Source organism: Lithobates pipiens, unplaced genomic scaffold, assembly GCF_037356315.1.
Source record: "Lithobates pipiens isolate NorthernLeopardFrog02 unplaced genomic scaffold, aLitPip1_a1.2 Scaffold_13, whole genome shotgun sequence".
In the NCBI taxonomy this organism is placed as follows: Eukaryota; Metazoa; Chordata; class Amphibia; order Anura; family Ranidae; genus Lithobates; species Lithobates pipiens.
Window position 1 is genome coordinate 137,001,195 of NW_027507718.1, and position 18,574 is coordinate 137,019,768.

The 18,574-nt window shown below is 42.9% G+C and overlaps 1 protein-coding gene across 5 annotated transcripts in view; it reads right to left on the reverse strand.

The window, feature by feature from the left end:
* The window catches only part of POLRMT (RNA polymerase mitochondrial), a 304,233-nt gene that overhangs the window by 205,539 nt on the left and 80,120 nt on the right, over positions 1-18,574 (reverse strand). For all 5 annotated transcript variants that reach the window (XR_013272200.1, XM_077475625.1, XM_077475628.1 and 2 more), the window contains one exon: positions 12,453-12,985. Coding sequence is in view for 4 of the 5 variants with exons in the window: in XM_077475625.1 (XP_077331751.1) it covers positions 12,453-12,985 (533 nt within the window). In the remaining variant the exon portion in view is untranslated. The remainder of the gene's footprint in view (positions 1-12,452; positions 12,986-18,574) is intronic.

An 18,574-nucleotide genomic window follows, 5' to 3' on the forward strand; every position in this document is an offset into this window, starting at 1 on the left:
TAGGGCAGAGGGGAGGCACCTGGGATTGGGTGAAGCTCCTACTGGGCCCAGCCACCTCTGGCTGCCACTGGGCACGGCCTCCTCTCGGCTAATGCTTTCCAGACTCTCCTCCTGGCTGAGCTCATCCTGTGTATAAAAAAGGGACAGTTGTAGTTTTTGCTTCATCAATCACACACAATTTTCAGCTCATGACTTGCAAATTGAATGTTAATAAATAGAAAAGACTATCATTCTGATGCCAGCATTTTTCAAACTGGTCACTAACATTTTTGGCCACTACTGTCTAGTGATATGTATACATCATTTTTGGTCTGAAATTATTTGTAAGCAATTATAACATCTAACATCATTAATATTAGGGCAATAAATGTCTAAAAATGAATATACCTGGCTCCAGCTGAGCACATCCAGGTTATTCCTGGGAAACCTCTGCTGGGGTGGAGGGAAGGCTACAGGGAAGGGTCAAAAAAGATTCCCTGGCTTCAGTCTGGTTGTCCAGAAACCTCCGTTTTTGGAAATACAACAGCTTGGGGACATAAACATTCTCAGCTGATACTCCTGATCTGAGGGAGGCCTTGATCTTCTTGTGCTCCTTCCTATACATATTCCTCAAGATCCAAATTTTAGTTTCATAAAACTTAATGTTTGCTTCGGGGACCCGAGTCTTCACAAACACCAGAAGTGTCTCCAGTGTTGCCTTCCTTGTAATATAAACTGTGTTTGACCTCCCACAGATTCCTCATCTCCCTGTACTGTAGAAATTCGGGTTCCTTAAATGGATTAATTTTTTCTGTAAAAGACAATACACAAGACAAAAACACTAATGTCAGTCTAAACTCTCATTATCTTATCCCAATATAGGCCTCAATCTTGAAGCATTATAGGCCACTGTGATGGGCCAAAGTTCAAATGTTACCTTCGTTTAGGACGCTCGCCACTGCCGGTCGTTTGCCACACAGATCGGACGTACGCCAGATGCATGTTAGCTGTATATACACTGCGCATGTGTCAAACTTCCCCTGCGTCGCCCGCTCCTAACTTTCTTTTTCATTAATATTCCCCACCCCTTCTCTCTTCAGTGCACAGTGGGAGTATATTGATAAATATGGCGGAGACATTTTCAGGAAGTAGCGCGGAAGAAAGCCCGGAGCCCAAAACATCTGGGTCCAGAAGGAGATTGAAGGCCACCAACATGGCCTTTGAAGAAATAGTGGACATCTTGAGGAGGGAGGATTATGATGGCAAAAATGGTCCGTACACCCGTCTCAATTTGCAGGAGGACCAAATAATGCCCTCAGTTGTGCCCACTCTGGAGCTGCATTTTGGGGTATGGCGGTCTAAAGACCAATTGAGAAAGCGCTGGTCCGACCTTAAGCTGAGGGAGCCGGATCAGTATCGAAGAATCAAGCAGGCGCTTCAAAGAAGTAGGTTATTGTCGTGTGTTCCTATTATGATAATTAGCTTGCATGCTACATGTGCGTTTCTTTACTGTTGTACAGTTTGAAATGGCAACTTTCAGGTTTGTGGGCACAGTAATCGTTCGTAGGAAACATCGTTTGTTTGCCAATAAATATGATGTATTTAGCTGGTACAGGGTTATACCTACATTTTGGTCATGATAATTTGTCTTATTAAAAGAAATTTAGGATATTGTTGTGTAGATGTCTTTGAAACTAGAATGAATAGCAATCTTGATTCAGTGAAATGTAAGGAGAGGACACTTGGCAGCTGTTTACACATCTGGACTCAGGAGCACTAGTGTGGGACACCAGACAACATTTTTTAGGGTAACCCACACAGGGGCTCCAGGGGATACTTGGGGTGTCTCCATCTGAAACTTGGCCAAAAAAGGTAAGTATTGCAGTTTGGTAAAAGGGAATTTGGATCAGGTCTTCAACGTGGATCTCTTCCCAAACAGACAACTGTACACAACTTCTAAGCAATGTTTTATATTCCTATTTCTGGACCCAAATATCTGTGTGCTAAGTACACCTTTTTTTTCCCATTCTCATAGGGGTCAGCAAAGCCAACAGATGGTTAAAAAACGGGGTGTCATTCTCAGATAATTCTTGAAATCCTCGGGATTATTCTCCTGGATCTCACAAAGCAAAGGCATGTGCGAGAATTGGTCACGCTGGAGTAACCAATTCCTGCTCCATGAACTCCTCCTCGCCCTGTTCATTGACCGGGCTCGGGTGAAAGTTCGAATCCCAACACCAAGCGCCCATACAGCAAGAACTCGACGAGTACGTACACGCACGTCGGCTGGTCAGAACGAACTTAAACGAATGCACTGAAGAACAGCAAGGCCTGTGAAGAGCGAGCTGAAGAACAGTAACAAGCGGACCAGAATGCACTGGAATACAGATACGAACTGACCAACACGAGCTGAAAACCAGATACAAACCCACAAGCACAAACTGAACAGCAGTAAAACGATTGGAATAAGCTGGAGTCTGAAAAGCGTGAATCGTCTCTAACCAAACCTCTGGTAACACGAGATAAGAGGAGATCAAGGAGCCCAAAGGGTGGCACACTGGGTCTTGAACTTCCTTTTTCTAGTACTGTCGTATGTGCTGTACGTCATCACGTTCTAATTAGTTTCTTTTAGTGAACACTGATCTCTGCTCCAATCACATGGAGCAGAGATCAGAGTCACTTGTTGCTAGGCAGAATGGGGAGATGCTGTTTACATGGCATCTCCCAGTTCAGCCGCCCCGTGAGATAATCGCGGGTATGCCCGCGGCGATCGGGTCCGCGGGACCCGCGTCCGGACTCACGGGGGGCCTGACCAGCACGTGATGGCAGGGCGGCATTTAAGATTGGACGTACCTGTACGCCAATATGCCTACCCGTGCCATTCGGCCAACCTACATCGGCGTGCGCTGGTCGGGAAGTGGTTAAAGTGGATGTAAACCCGAAATTTTTTTCTTTTTTTTTATGTCATAATGTAGAGTATACGATTTCCTTTCATTTGAGCCCAGTCTTGCCACAAAGAGTTATTACATCTCTGAGCAATCATCTTTTATTGTTCAGTAAGATAAATCTTGACAGAGAAAAACTTTGTCAAATCCTCCCCCTTGCTGTGAGTGACAGGTGATTTACATATTTCATGCACAAGCCTAAGAGAGATGCATTCTTTTTTAATTCACTCGCACTCCTTTCTTCTGCTGCTCTGCCAGAATTGGATGTTCCCCACCTCCAGCATGATTTGGCATGCTGAAGTCATGTGGTTATTTTCCTGTCTTCACTGGATGTTAGAGATCATAGCATAAGTCCAGTGTAAGAAATACACAGGAGAAAATGCATATTGACAAGGGGAGTGTAGAGGTGGGCGGGTAGTCTACTGACATCACGACTCCACCCATCAAGCTCCAGACAACATAACCACCCACAGAATATGCATTTTTTCGGGTCTCATAGCAGACAGAGGGGAGACATTTGACAGGTAAAGATACATGCAGGAGGCATGTATATCCTTATAGATAACCCCTATGGCAGTAGTTTAGAAAGGATGACATTGGGTTTACAGCCACTTTAAGCATTTGTGCATTGTCCACGGGACAAGTTGGGCTAAAATTCACATTGGAAATTGCAGCGTCAATTGCTGGTACTTTCCATCTTTTGGAGAATTTCTCCTCCAGAGGATAGAGCATTGAAAATCTCTAAATCTCTTAGGAGGGAAAAAATGCTTATCCAGTTGATCCCATTCAGCAAAAATAAACTGTTCTAGTAATGCATGGGCAGGAAACGCATACAAAAGATGAGGTTTTAAGGAACCCAAGGGAGAAGCTGAGCTTTCAGGAGACTTTGTTAGAGGTAGCATGAAAGTAGAACGAACCATTTCCGTAATAGTTTGTATCAGCAAAATTCAGATTGAGAGGCTGAAAAAGGTTCATCTACCGTTGTTTCCTCCTCAGAGGAATAATTTTCCTCCTGATCGACTGAGGGTAACACCTCATCCTGTGCCCACTGCTCTCTCCCCTTGGTTCTGAAGTGGGGGAAGGGGATTGTGACAGACCTAGCTGGGACCGAGGCTCTTTGAGGGGACTGAATGCGAGCCTCTTGCCTTGTGATTATGGGCCCTCGCATTTGGGGGAACGGTGCTCTTTGTGAGCTGTATGCCTGGGGACCCCTGAGGTGGTTTTACTTGGATTTAGGTCCATGCCGCCCCCAAGACACACAGACTCTGGATATGTAAATGCCATGTTAGCAATGGACTGAATCATACTGTTGGGACACAAACTCTTGGATGCTGATGTCATCAACTCCAGCCACCTGTCTGTTGTCTTGTATAATGTAAATGAGTCTAGTCTGGCTTGACACAGATTCTAAAGTGTATTTCACCTATTGTTGTTTTGTTGTTTGTGCTAATTAACCCTGTGTTTATGTTTATGGTAATGTGCATTGAATAGTCAATTAGTGAGCTAGGAGACAAAGTCTTTCCCTGAAAAGTCCTATCTCTCAAACAACTAGTCTGGGTCAATGATTAGATAATTAGCTCATGCTAATTAGGTTAGGTTTTAGTCATCTTGCTGTATATATCTGTGGGAGATCTCAAATAAAAGACTATTCCTGGTTCCAAGACTGGCGTTGTCTAGTTCTTGGGGGTTCCTATAGGCAGATTCATTGGACTTGTGTTCCAGGACTTAGGAAGCAGTATACTGAAGGAAGCACTCAAGAGGAGTGTGGGGGAAATTCCGTCACAGGGATCTAGCACACTTCCTAGCCATTTGAATGGAGGATGTGATTAAAGCCACCAAACTTTCTTCCAGACCCTGCAGGAAGGAGGAAAGGGCATCTTCAGTCATGTGTACAGGGGCTGAGATGTAAGAAGCAGCTGGCTTGCCATAACTGGAAATGCAGCCCGAGATTCTAATGCCTGGGGGTGAAACCTTTAGTATCTTTTTGGTTTTTGTGGTGTCTTTTTGGCAGGCATAGTCCCAAGTACAAAAACAGAGGCACTATACAAATTTGTACTTAAATAAATACTAAATAGTCATGACTTTTAAAACAGCTATAAAGTTCATTCTAGTGCTGGCAAAAAAGTGTTGTCCCTGTGTTAGGAATGTCAGTTTTGCAAGCCATACGTGTCCCACAGCTCCTGTGTCCCTGTGTTGCAGGCTGTTTGTCTCATCAGCCGAGGGGAGACTGTCACAGCTGTGGTATTTATCTGTTTTTTTAGCCTGCCATGCATCCTTGCAGACGTTTACGGTGCTGCATTTAGGCCCCGCCACTTTGAGAAAAAAATCCTGCACCTTTTTTCTATTTAAATGTTCCCGTGCCTGTGTGCAGCGTTTTTCGGATTCCAGACCCAACATGGGGGGGGGGGAGACCCATCCAGCAGTAAGCCCAGACATATTAAAAAAAACATCCACAGTAAAACATTTAGCGATATTAGCGGGATCTCCGCACCCCCCCCTGCGGTGGGGGGTAATGTAAGGGGGCTAACCGCTGCTGTCCACCTAACCCTCTGGTCCCATTGGGGGGAGAAGAATTTTTTTTTGCAGATTTCTTTTACCTTGCAAAGTCTCCCTCCACACGCTGCTGCAACCAGACATGGACTGGGCTTTACAGTGAAAGCAGAGTAAGGTATGTGCATAGACTCCCTCTAGTGGAGAATTAAGGCATGACAACAATAGAAGAATCCATAGATGTTTTTCTTACCCAAGTTTTTTCCCTTACTTTATCCTCGCCGCAGGATTTGCTGAATTGACAATCCAACCTTCGCCCATCACAGCGGGCTGCGTTTAGCAAACCTTAAAAGACAAGGGTCCCTAAAACAGGGGTTCCAACTGCCTTGGATCTTGTAAAGAGTAACCCATCAGGAAGTTTAGGTAATGTAACAAGACCTAAGCCCTGGGTTTCTGCCCTAAAAAGAGAGACCTAACAAGCAAAACCTTGTGCTTCGGACACGAGGCCTCAGGTACCATTCTTTTAGGCCTTAGTGGCCTTTTGGATGGATCTGGTCTATGGAAGCTATTTAAATCCAGCATGGATCGCTCCTGGAGCTTCTCAGAGCGCATCTTCACTCGTGACCAACACAGGAGGGGTTATATAGGGAGTAAAACTTCCTTGATTGGGTTTTCCAATGTCAACACCTGAAGGTGGCCTATAACCCATTAATTACTTAAGGCTCTGTGTCCCATGATGTATGATAAAGAAAGCAAAAAGTACTGGATCCTGGGGTCCAGCTCTCTAAAAAGAGAAGCGCTACGTGCTGAACCTCGTTTCTTCTGCCATGAGGCCCGGGTGCCATTCGATTTGGCCTAAAAAGACACTTTAAATGGATCCAGCTGCATAGCTGGCCCTAGCAGGGATTGCTCCATTGGAGCTCAGCACAGCCCATCTTTACTCGTGACCAACACCTAAGACACTGGCGAAAAAAAACTGAGGTGCCCCCAGTAGAGGGAGAGGTATATATGGAGTGGACTTCCTGTCTTAGGGTGTGCCAGTGTCCATCACATCAAGGTGGCCTATAACCCACATAGTAATTACTATGGCTCTGTGTCCCGTGATGTACGATTAAGAAAAACTATTAGATAAGCACCTGAATGACCAAAACATACAGGGATATACAAGGTAATACGGATTTATAATCACACACATACCTTGGACTTGATGAACTTGTGTCTTTTCAACGTCCCCTACTATGTAACTATGCAACACAGAAGAAATTACACTTTGCTACAATGTAAAGTAGTGAGTGTACAGCTTGTATAACAGTGTAAATTAGCTCTTCAAAATAACAATGTCTAAACCGCTGGCAACAAAAGTGAGTACACCCCCTAAGTGAAAATGTCCAAATTGGGTCCAAAGTGTCAATATTTAGTGTGGCACCAATTATTTTCCAGCGCTGCCTTAACCGTCTTGAGAATGGAGTTCACCAGTGCTTCACAGGCTGCCACTGGAGTCCTCTTCCACTTCTCCATGATGACATCATGGAGCTGGTGGACGGTAGAGACCTTGTACTCCTCCACCTTCCGTTTGAGGATTCCCCACAGATGCTCAATAGAGTTTAGGTCTGGAGACATGCTTGGTCGGTCCATCACCTTTACCCGCAGCTTCTTTAGCAAGGCAGTGGTCATCTTGGAGATGTGTTTGGGGTTGTTCTATTAAAATACTGCTCTGCTTCAGTATGTCACAATACATGTTGGCATTCATGGTTCCCTCAATGAACAGTAGCTCCCCAGTGCCAGCAGCACTCATGCAGCCCCAGACCATGATACTTGCATCACCATGCTTTACTGTAGGCAAGACACACTTGTCTTTGTACACCTCCCTTGGTTGCCGCCACACACACTTGACACCATCTTAACCAAATACGTTTATCTTGGTCTCATCAGACCACAGGACATGGTTCCAGTAATCCATGTCCTTAATCTGCTTGTCTTCAGCAAACTGTTTGCGTGCTTTCTTGTGCATCATCTTTAGAAGAGGCTTCCTTCTGGGACGATAGACATGCAGACCAATTTGATGCAGTGTGTGGCATATGGTCTGAGCACTGACAGACTGACCCCCCCACCCCTTCAACCTCTGCAGCAATGCTGGCAGCACTCATGCATCTATTTCCCAAAGACAACCCCTGGCTATGACGCTGAGCATGTGTACTCAACTTATTTGGTCAACCATGGCAAGGCCTATTCTGAGTGGAACCTGTCCCGTTAAACTGCTGTATGGTCTTGGCTACCATGCTGCAGCTCAGTTTCAGAGTCTTGGCAATCTTCGTATAGCCTAGGCCATCTTTACGTAGAGCAACAGTTTTTTTTTCAGATCCTCAGAGTTCTTTGCCATGAGGTGACATGTTGAACTTCCAGTGACCAATATGAGGGAGTGAGAGAGATAACACAAAATTTAATACACCTGCTCCCCATTTACACCTGAGACATTGTAACGCTAACGAGTCCCATGACACCGGGGAGGGAAAATGGCTAATTGGGCCCAATTTGGACATTTTCACTTAGGGGTGTATCACTTTTGTTGGCAGCGGTTTAGAAACAAATGGCTGTCTGTTGAGTTATTTTGAGGGGACAGCAAATGTACACCTGTTATACAAGCTGTACATTCACTACTTTACATTGTAGCAAAGTCTCATTTCTTTAGTGTTGTCACACGAAAAGCTATAATAAAATATCTACAAAAATGTGAGGGGTCTACTCACTTTTGTGAGATACTGTAAGTGTGCTATGTTTTTTGGTATATCTTTTGAGCTTTGCCGATCTTCACGCGTCTATAAATGTAAGCTGCAGGATCCTTGTGGCACGATCATCGACCCTCCTTGAACTATTCTGATGTTGCTGACAGACACTGGTGAAAGCTGAGACTTGTAGTGCACTATACTAGTTCGCTTTTTGTCACCCAGCATGAAGTGGTTAAAGGATGTTCAGCTTTAGTAATATGTTACAGCCATATTTAGAGAGTAACAAACATATTACTATGCAGCAGCCCTCCTCAACCCCTGGTGACACACAGCAAAGCGTACCGCACCCACTGTCACATTTTAAAATCAATAAGGCTGTGCAGGGCTCTGCCCTTACAGTTGAGGCATTCATTCAGAGATCTGTGAATGAGTAAAGCTACTAGTCCCGCCTTCCAATGGGGCAGCTGGGCCTTCAATAGCTTGTGAGTGTGCTGATCAGCACACTCGTAATCCATTAACTGTTCCTGCAGCTTTGAAATGGACAGCCCATATGCAGATATAGGCACAGAGCTGTAGGAGCCTGACAATGCTCTGCAGGCTCCTGAGAAAAATTTATAAAATGCACATTTCTTTACCACCAAAAACATGCATTTATTTTTTTATTTTTGAAAAGGTGAACTTAGCCTTTAAACTGCATAAGGGGTTCTTTGCTGTTGGATCAGTAAGGGTTTGGCACTCCCTTCCACAGTAGGTGGTGTGAGCAGGGAGTGTAGATAAAATCAAAAACACTGAGCCAGTCTCTTCCAGCACTGCTAGCACTTTTCCCGATATCTGGTTTCAAAATATGAAGAACCTATGGGCTATGTTTATAAGGAGCGGAAGATGCTGTTTCCATGGCTGTGCATTAAACTGTATGCAATTATATGAGGTTTCCTGTAGGATGCTGGACTTCACCCTGTCTCACTGTGTATTGGTACCTTCTCTCGATATATGTACCACAGTACTGAAAGTTTTGTGGTGAATGTTATGTACCTTCCTGTTCATGAATAAAAAAATTTAACAAAAAGAAGAGCTTCCTTGTTAAAAGTGCATCCCTTATCAAATTATTCTTTATGTGGACATTTAGCTGAGGTGGTTAGAAGGTGAGCTTGTGCAATTTCCTCAGAACAGTATGTAGACATACTAGATGCAGCCCAAAAGGAGCAACAGCTCATCAGGTGGAACTGTATGCTAAAAGCACATTGCATATAACTGTTCAAAAGTTAAAAAAATATTTAGTAGTAGTTTTGACCACCATTCTTCAATATTAGGTGAATTTACATTACAAAAGCAGGATACTGGTCATCTCTAGCAACAAGTAACCAGAGTCCTTACACAGAAGCCAAGGAGGAACTAATGCCTGACTCAGCCTAACAGAGTTTAACAAATTCATAGTTTTTTTTTTTTTTTGCTAGAAAATTATTTAGAACCCCCAAACATTATATATATTTGAGAGACCCTAGGGAATAAAATGGCAGGCATTGCAATTTCTTAGAAAAAAAAAAGAAATAAAAAGAAAAAAAACAAAGTTAGCCCAATTTTTTTATATAAAGTGAAAGATGATGTTACGGTGAGTAAATAGATACCTAACATGTCACACTTTAAAATTGCGCACACTACAGGTTACCAGTTTAGAGTTACAGAGGAGGTTCTTGTGCTAGAATTATTGCACTCACTCTAACGCTTGTGGCAATAACTCATATGTGTGGTTTGAATGTCATTTACATATGCGTATACGACCTAAGGCCCCATGCACATGAGACGCCAGTGCAAACTCTGCTGAACGCATGTTTTTAAAAGCTGAAACTGGCGTTTAGAAACACCCATTTTGCCGCATTTGCGTCTAGAAGCGTTTATAAGATAACCTAAAATAAGATCCTCCCCAAGGCCAAAAAACAGTATAATTTAACTATTTCAGCCATTTTGTGAGACCAGAGTGAGTAACAGCAGCTGTGAGAGCCGCAGTGTACTTATATTTAGCATGTCACTTGCCACGTCACCTGCCACAAGTTGCGGATTGTCATTTGCCACAAGTTGTGGATTGTCCGCTTGCCACAAGTTGTGGATTGTCCGCTTGCCACAAGTTGTGGATTGTCCGCTTGCCACGTCACCTGCCACAAGTTGCTTGTTCAAATCTAACATATGGGTCAAATTCCAAGTATACTTCGGTTAACAGCAATGGTGGTGTATTGGATTGGATCAAGAGCTCATTAGTGCCATGTATCAGTGTCATCTGTCATCAGTGCCACCTGTCAGTGTCACGTGCCATCTGTTATCAGAGTCACGTGTCATCAATGCTATGTATCAGTGCCATCTGTCATCAGTGCCACGTATTAGTGCCACGTGTCATCAGTGCCACATATTAGTGCCGTTTGTCAGTGTCACGTGTCAGTGCCATCTGTCAGTGCCACGTGCCATCTGTCATCAGTGCCATGTGCCATCTGTCATCAGTGCCACGTATTAGTGCCATCTGTCATCAGTGACACGTATAAGTGCCACGTAAAAGTGCCACGTAAAAGTGCCACGTAAAAGTGCCACGTAAAAGTGCCACGTAAAAGTGCCACGTAAAAGTGCCATCTGTCATCAGTGCCACATGTTAGTCATCTGTCATCAGTGTCATCAGTGCCACGTATCAGTGCCATCTGTCATCAGTGACACGTATAAGTGCCACGTAAAAGTGCCATCTGTAATCAGTGCCACATGTTAGTGTCATCTGTCATCAGTGTCACGTGTCATCAGTGCCACATATCAGTGCCATCTGTCAGTGTCACGTGCCATCTGTCGTCAGTGTCACGTGTCATCAGTGCCACGTGTTAGTGCCATCTGTCATCAGTGCCACGTATAAGTGCCACGTAAAAGTGCCATCTGTCATCAGTGTCACGTGTCATCAGTGCCACGTATTAGTGCCATCTGTCATCAGTGCCACATAGAAGTGCCACGTAAAAGTGCCATCTGTCATCAGTGTCACGTGTCATCAGTGCCACGTATTAGTGCCATCTGTCATCAGTGCCACGTCAGTGTCACGTGTCATTGTCCTGGTGCTCCAGGGCCTTCAAAAGTGTAATAGGTAGACAACAAGTTAGATGTGTAATTTATGCTCCTAGAACGTGATGGCGCTCCCTGCATGTTGGGCCTCTCTGAGTGGCTAGACTGTGGAAAAGTCCCACACATGTGGTATCATAATACTCAGGAGGAGTAGCAGAATTTATTGTGGGGTATCATTTGTGGTATACACATGCCATGTGAGAGAAATAACCTATTACAATAACAATTTTGTGGAAAAAAAATCTTCATTTTGCAAAGAATTGTGGGGAAAAATGACAACATCAAAAAGCTCACTATGTCTCTTACTAAATACCTTGGAATGTCTACTTTCAAAAAAGGGGTCATTTGGGGGGTATTTGTACTTTCCTGGCTTGTTTGGGTCTCAAGAAATGAGATAAGCCACCAGCACATCAGATGTGATCAATTTTGTATGATTTGCACCACAGCTTGTTGGACTCTCTAACTTTCACAAAGACCAAATAATATCCACTAATTTGGGTTATTTTTACCAAAGATATGTAGCAATATAAATTGTGGCCGAAATTTATGAAAAAAAATTATAATTTACAAAATGTTATCACAGAAACAAAGAAAATGCGTTAAAAAAAAAAAAAATCAGTCTTTTTTCATTTATAGCGCAAAAAAAACAAAAAACCCAGAGGCGATCAAATACCACCAAAAGAAAGCTCTATTTGTGGGGAAAAAAAGGACACAAAATTAATTTGGTACAGTGTTACATGAGTAATTGTCATTCAAAGTGCGAGAGCACTGAAAGCTGAAAATTGGTCTGGTCACGAGGGGGGTTTAAGTGCCCAGCTGTCAAGTGGTTAACAGTGTCTCGTGTGCATGGGGCCCAAGTATGCAGACGCTTCTGCGTGTGAGCATTTTATTTAAATTTTTTTTTTTTTTACACTTTCCCTTAAAAATTTCCCCCCTCTAGGCTGGAAGGCCTGAGAGCAAAACACACACAATCTTGGCTTCCCAGGTGAAAAAACTGCAGCGTTTACATCTGCTGAGGTCAGACGTGATGTCATAATGACGCACCCAGCCTCCAAAGGCCACATAGATTGCTGGGGACCATCTAGTCCACGGTATTTACTATGGTAAATGGCCACCACCAGCCAATTCTTTCTCCACCACCAGCCAATGCAGCAGCATTCATGTTCTTCTACACTTCTCTATCTTAAGGCCAACTCCACTGGTGCCAACATGCTTTTGCTTCTCTTACCTTTTTCGCCCATTCTTTCAAAAGCAAGTTGAACATAGCTACGTTAAGCTGAGTCATCCTTACTGGGTGCTGTAGATAGAAGAGTAAGCACTGCTGGGCCTTTTTCAAATCTCCCAAAAATATACATGTTTCCAAGTAGCAGTGCAAGTTCTGTTGTATATCTCCAAATCGGTTTCCATCCTTATCCTCTGATAACACTTTCCTTCCATTGCTAGCCAACCATGAGTCCTCACAGCTAACTACATCCAGATCTAGATCTTGAACACTCATGGCAGTAGGTTTAACAGATTTTAAAGAATGACTATCATCTTTGGGTTGGGGTGTTGTCGTTTTTTTGTTCTTTTTCTGCTTACACTTCTTAAGAACCGTCTCATTTTGTAACTTTTCCGTCTGGCATTGAGAAGAATGGACAGTTTTTAGGTTTTGTTTAGTCTGCTTTTTTTCCTCTTTCTGAGCTGTTTGTTTCTTATTCCCAGTTTCATGCATAGGCGAGCCCTTATCTGCCTGCAGTTGCTGTGCCCGGATCTCCAGAACTAAAAGAACAGAAAAAGAAATAAAAAAACAATTAATAAAACATAAGTTTACAATTTTATCTTTTTGTTCAAGTTTGAGAAAGAAATGTCTCCCCCATCAACGGAAAGATTAGACACTGTTGGAGTAAGAACATAATAAATGACTATTAACAAACATAATAAAGATGCAAACTTAATGTGGATGTAAACCCTCAGTGAAGTGAACAGCCTTGGATGATACACAGGGACGAAACAGATCTCCCTACATAAGTTTTACACGTAAAGTGCCTTGAAAAAGTATTCATATCCATTGAAATTTTCAAATTTTTCATGTTACAACCAAAAAGTTAAAAGTATTTTATTGGGATTTTATGTGATAGACCAACACAAAGTGGTACATAATTGTGAAGTGGAAGGAAAATGATACATGGTTTTCAATTTTTTTTTTGAAATAACTATGTGAAAGTGTATTGTGCATTTGTATCCAGCCCTTTTTACTCTGATACCCCCTAACTAAAATCTAGTGGAACCAATTGTCTTCAGAAGTCACCTAGTTAGTAAAAAGAGACCACCTGTGTTTAATTTAATGTCAGTATAAATACAGATGTTCTGTGATGCCATCAGAGTTTTTTCTTTTTTTTTTAGAGAACCTTAGTAAACAAACAGCATCACAAAGGCCAAGGAACACATCAGACAGGTCAGGGATAAAGTTGTGAAGAAGTTTAAAGCAGGGTTAGGTTTTAAAAAAATCCATCCTCTAAAAATGAAAATAAAGGAGTATGGCACAACTGCAAACCTACCAAGACATGGCTGTCCACCTAAACTGAAAGGTCGGGGTAAGGAGACCATTAATCTGAGATGCCAAGAGGTCCATAGTAACTCTGGAGGAGCTGCAGAGATCCAGAGCTCAGGTGGGAGAATCTGTCCACGGAACAACTATTAGTCGTGCACTCCATAAATCTAGCCTTTATGGAAGAGTGGCAAGAAGAAGAAAGCCATTGTTGAAAGAAAGCCATAAGACCAGTTGGCAGTTTGCGAGAAGCCATGTGGAGGACACAGCAAACATGTGGAAAAGGGTGCTTTGGTCAGACGAGATCAAATTTAACTTTTTGGCCTAAAAGCAAAACGCTGTGTGTGGCAGAAAACTAACATTGCATATCACCCCGAACACACCATTCCCTCTGTGAAACATGGTGGTGGCAGAATCGTGTTGTGGGAATGCTTTTCTTCAGCAGGGACAGAGAAGCTGATCAAAGTTGATAGGAAGCTGGATGGAGCCAAATACCGAGAAAACCTGTTAGAGTCTGCAAAAGACTCGAGACAGGGTAAAGTTTTCACCTTACCCACCTTTGACCCTAAACATACAGCCAGCACGCCAATGGAATGGTTTAAATCAAAGCATATTCATGTGTTAGAATGGCCCAATCAATGTCCAGTTCTAAATCCAATTGAGAATCTTTGGCATGGATTGAAAATTGCCGTTCACAGACGCTCTCCATCCAATCTGACAGAGCTTTAGCTATTTGCAAGGAAGAATGGGCAAAAATGTCACTCTCTAGATGTGCAAAGCTGGTAGAGACATAGCCAAAAAGACTTGCAGCTGTAATTGCAGTGAAAGGTGGTTCTACAAAACTACTGACTCGGGGGGGCTGAATACAAATGCACGCCACACTTTTCATAAATTTATTTTAAAAAAAATTTGGAAACCATTCATCATTTTCCTTCTACTTCACAATTATGTGCCACTTTGTGTTGGTCCATCATATAAAATCCCAATAAAATGCATTAATGTTTTTGGTTATAACATGACAAAATGTGGAAAATTTCAAGGGGTACGAATATTTTATCGTACATCACAGGACACAGAGCCAGTTATTATAATAACTATTTGGGATGTCCCAAAGCAATACCCTCGAGGGGAGGGGAAGACACCATCACAGAAACTGCCACCATCAGAGAAGGACCGACTCTGCTGTTTGTAATACACTGAGGCCAAAGGCGTTTTGTATACCTATCTGGCAAAAACCCTGTTGATGTATAAACCAAAGACCAAATAGCGGTCTTGCACACCTGGGCCACTGACACGTGATGGTGGAAGGCCCAAGATGCTCCCACACACCTGGTAAAGAATCTCTCACTATATAAAATCAGATTTTGCTCTTTAAACCATAGGCATCAATGAAAAACTGGCAGATCCACTTCTAAATATTCGACCTGGATGCCGCCTGCCATTCCTGGGCTCTTCCAGCAGCAAAAACCAGGATTCTTGACCTATGCCGACAGCTCAAGTAGATCCTGAGCGCCTGAACTACCCCTAGAGTACGTAGCGATCTTTCTCCTGCTGACTGTGGATTAGGAGAAAAATAAAGGCAAGACACTGTTCTGATTCAAGTGAAAACTAGTAACCACTCTAGGCAATAAAGATGGATGAGGATGCAACATCACCTTATAATGGGAGACCAAGAATGGCTCCTTGCATGAAAGAGCGGCCAGCTATGACACTCCACTTAATGAGGTGATAGCAACCAAAGAAGCCACCTTCCGAGATAAAGGACTAACAGTCTCTCAATTGGTTCAAAAAGTGGCCTCTGCAAGGACAGTCAAGAGCAAATTCAAGTCCTAAGGACACAAAAGTGACCTGACAGGTAGGACTTTCTACGTTACACGCTGTATGAAGTATGAATCAAGGCGTGATAAACAACAGTCTCTGGAGAGAAAAAAAATGATGGGGATGAACTCTAACCGTTAACGGTACTTAAATTACTTAAATCATCTTCAGTCATTTTTTTCATCTTTCCATCTTTTAAATCTTCTGCCCTTGTTGTTTTAACTTTGGATAGTAAAACATTTTTTTTCTGCCAGTAAATACCTTACATAGCCCACTTCCTCTTTCTTCTCTGGTAAAAAGCCTAGGCTTATGATATCATGTACAGCTCTCTCTCTCACTCTCGTGAGAATCTGCCAGCAAGGGAGGGGGGAGTGAGTCATAAGAGAGCCAATGAGAGGTGCAGAGCTGGAGGTGTGTGTCTGTGTAAATACAGAAAGTGAATAGGCAGCTTCAGCTGCCCACAGTTAAAATGGATGCAGCCAGACTTAGTGGAGGGAGATTTCTGCAGAATATTTGGCAAGTGCAGAATCACAGTATATATAAACAAATATACAAAGTGGTTTGAGGGAAACTTCAGAATGGTAAAGATGTTTTTATTACAAATTGAGTGAGCAGACTGCAGTTCCTCTTTAAGGCCAATCTCCTTTTACCTACCGATTGGAGGAAGAAAGAAAAATCTCCTACTCACATATTTCTGTGGGTGCCACTTCCTGGCTTCACCACAGGCATACAATATTCCAAAGTCCTGTAACTGAAGTTGCCTAAAGCCAGCTTCCAGGTCTTAACAGTGTGGAGATACAGGACTTAGGACCATTAGGTTCCGTCTGACTGGGAGTGTCCAAGGAGTGACCCCCACAAGACTCGCTATGTCAGTGTAACAAGCCTTCCTGGGCTAATTCGGCTAACACTATTATCAGTGTTACCATTTCCCAAATTGTTCACAAAACATGTGGCAGAAGTTGAAACAGAGGGAAAGCGTCAAATAAGGGAGAACTGGTCCCTAAGGTGTTACCAGTGCATCTACCCCTATTGCCAGTGGGGCCCTCTTCCCGGACATAACCTGTCCCAACTTTTTGTAGAACTTGGAGTCTAGTAAATCTGGTAAATGGTATAAAACCGCGCTTCGTGTTCAGAGTATATAACAAAAAGAGCCAGCACTACAAGAGACAACTTGTGCAAAAAATATAAATATAAAAAGTGTAGCGCTAAACATGAAAATACACAATCATTGACAATAGTGAATCAAAAAGTAATGAATGAAAAGAAATGTGAAAAAATAAATGACACAATAATAAAACTTCTATATAGTTCTTATAAGTCCATAAACTTTGTGATTCCAAGTAATGATGATCTATCACTCGAAAGAGGAGAGTAAAGGATCACCACTGTGAAAAACTTCTGACACCAAATGAGATAATAATGAAGCTTACCAGAACGTATGACCCATTTAGTATAAACAGAATAGGGTCCAAACAGACAGTTGTGTATCAATACCCAAGTAAAGACGGCTTGCTACAATCTTCTCCAATTGATCTTATGGTAATTAGGAGGGTTACTTAACAGCCACCGAAGCCAGTGAAATAAGGCACTTCAGAGTCAAAGCCAAACTCCTCTCATCAGTACTCCATTAAGACATAGATCCAAGGAGAAAGGATAGCAGACTCAACATAGTGTACAACCATATATAAAATGTATTTTTTTAAAAGTTAGAACACTCACATTTTAGTAAACATCAAAAGGCATCGATTGAATGATGCATCAAGTTATAATGGCATAGGCAGGACAACTGACCCGACGTGTTTTGTTTCAGACAGACATCTGGGGTGTCCTGATGCCTGAACCCTTTTTGGAAAGTAGACATTTAATAAGAGGCATGGTGAGGTTTTTGATGTTGTCATTTTTTTTTCCCCACAATTCTTTGCAAAAGGAAGATTTTTTTTTTTCTTTTTACACAAAATTGTCATTGTAATAGGTTATTTGGCATGTGTATAGCACAAATGATACCCCAAAATACATTCTGCAACTCCTCCTGAGTATTACGATACCACATGTGTGGGACTTTTCCACAGCCTAGCCACTTAGAGAGGCCCAACATGCAGCATCCACCATCACATGCTCTAGGACAGTGATGGTGAACCTTGGCACCCCAGATGTTTTGGAACTACTTTTCCCATGATGCTCATGCACTCTGCAGTGTAGTTGAGCATCATGGGAAATGTAGTTCCAAAACATCTGGGGTGCCAAGGTTCACCATCGCTGTTCTAGGAGCATAAATTACACATCTAACTTGTTGACTACCTATTACACTTTTGAAGGCCCTGGAGCATCAGGACAATGACACGTGACACTGATGACAGATGGCACTAATACGTGGCACTGATGACATGTGACACTGATAACAGATGGCACGTGATACTGACAAGTGGCACTGAAACGTGGCACTGATGAAAGATGGCACTAATACGTGGCACTGACATGTGACACTGATGGCAGGTGGCACTAATATGTGACACTGACACGTGGCACTGATGACAGATGGCACTTCTACGTGGCACTGATGGCAGACAGGTGTCACTGGGGACAGCTGGCACTGACATGTACTGTGGGCACTTTATTTTCCATTTGTTTTGTTTTTTACACTTACTCTGCAGCTGTTTGTCTCTCCCTCCTCACACGCTGTCTCTGTGTGAGGAGGAAGAGCCGGTAGTGAGTGATGATCTCATATGTTTACATACGAGATCATCTCTCATTTGAAGCTCCGATCACGCTGTAAACGGCCGCTGTGATTGGCCATTTACAGCAATCTGTGACTGGCTGTGTCCAAGGGACATGGCCAGCACAAAATTTCCCCAATGTGTGCTCGCGGGAGCGCGCAATGCGGAAGTAAACAGGACGACGTCCAGGGACGGCCTCCCATCAATTGGCGTCCGCGCTGTAGCTGTCTTTCGGCTATAGCGCAGTTGCCTACAGGAGTCCAACCTTCACCTAATATGGACTCTGTC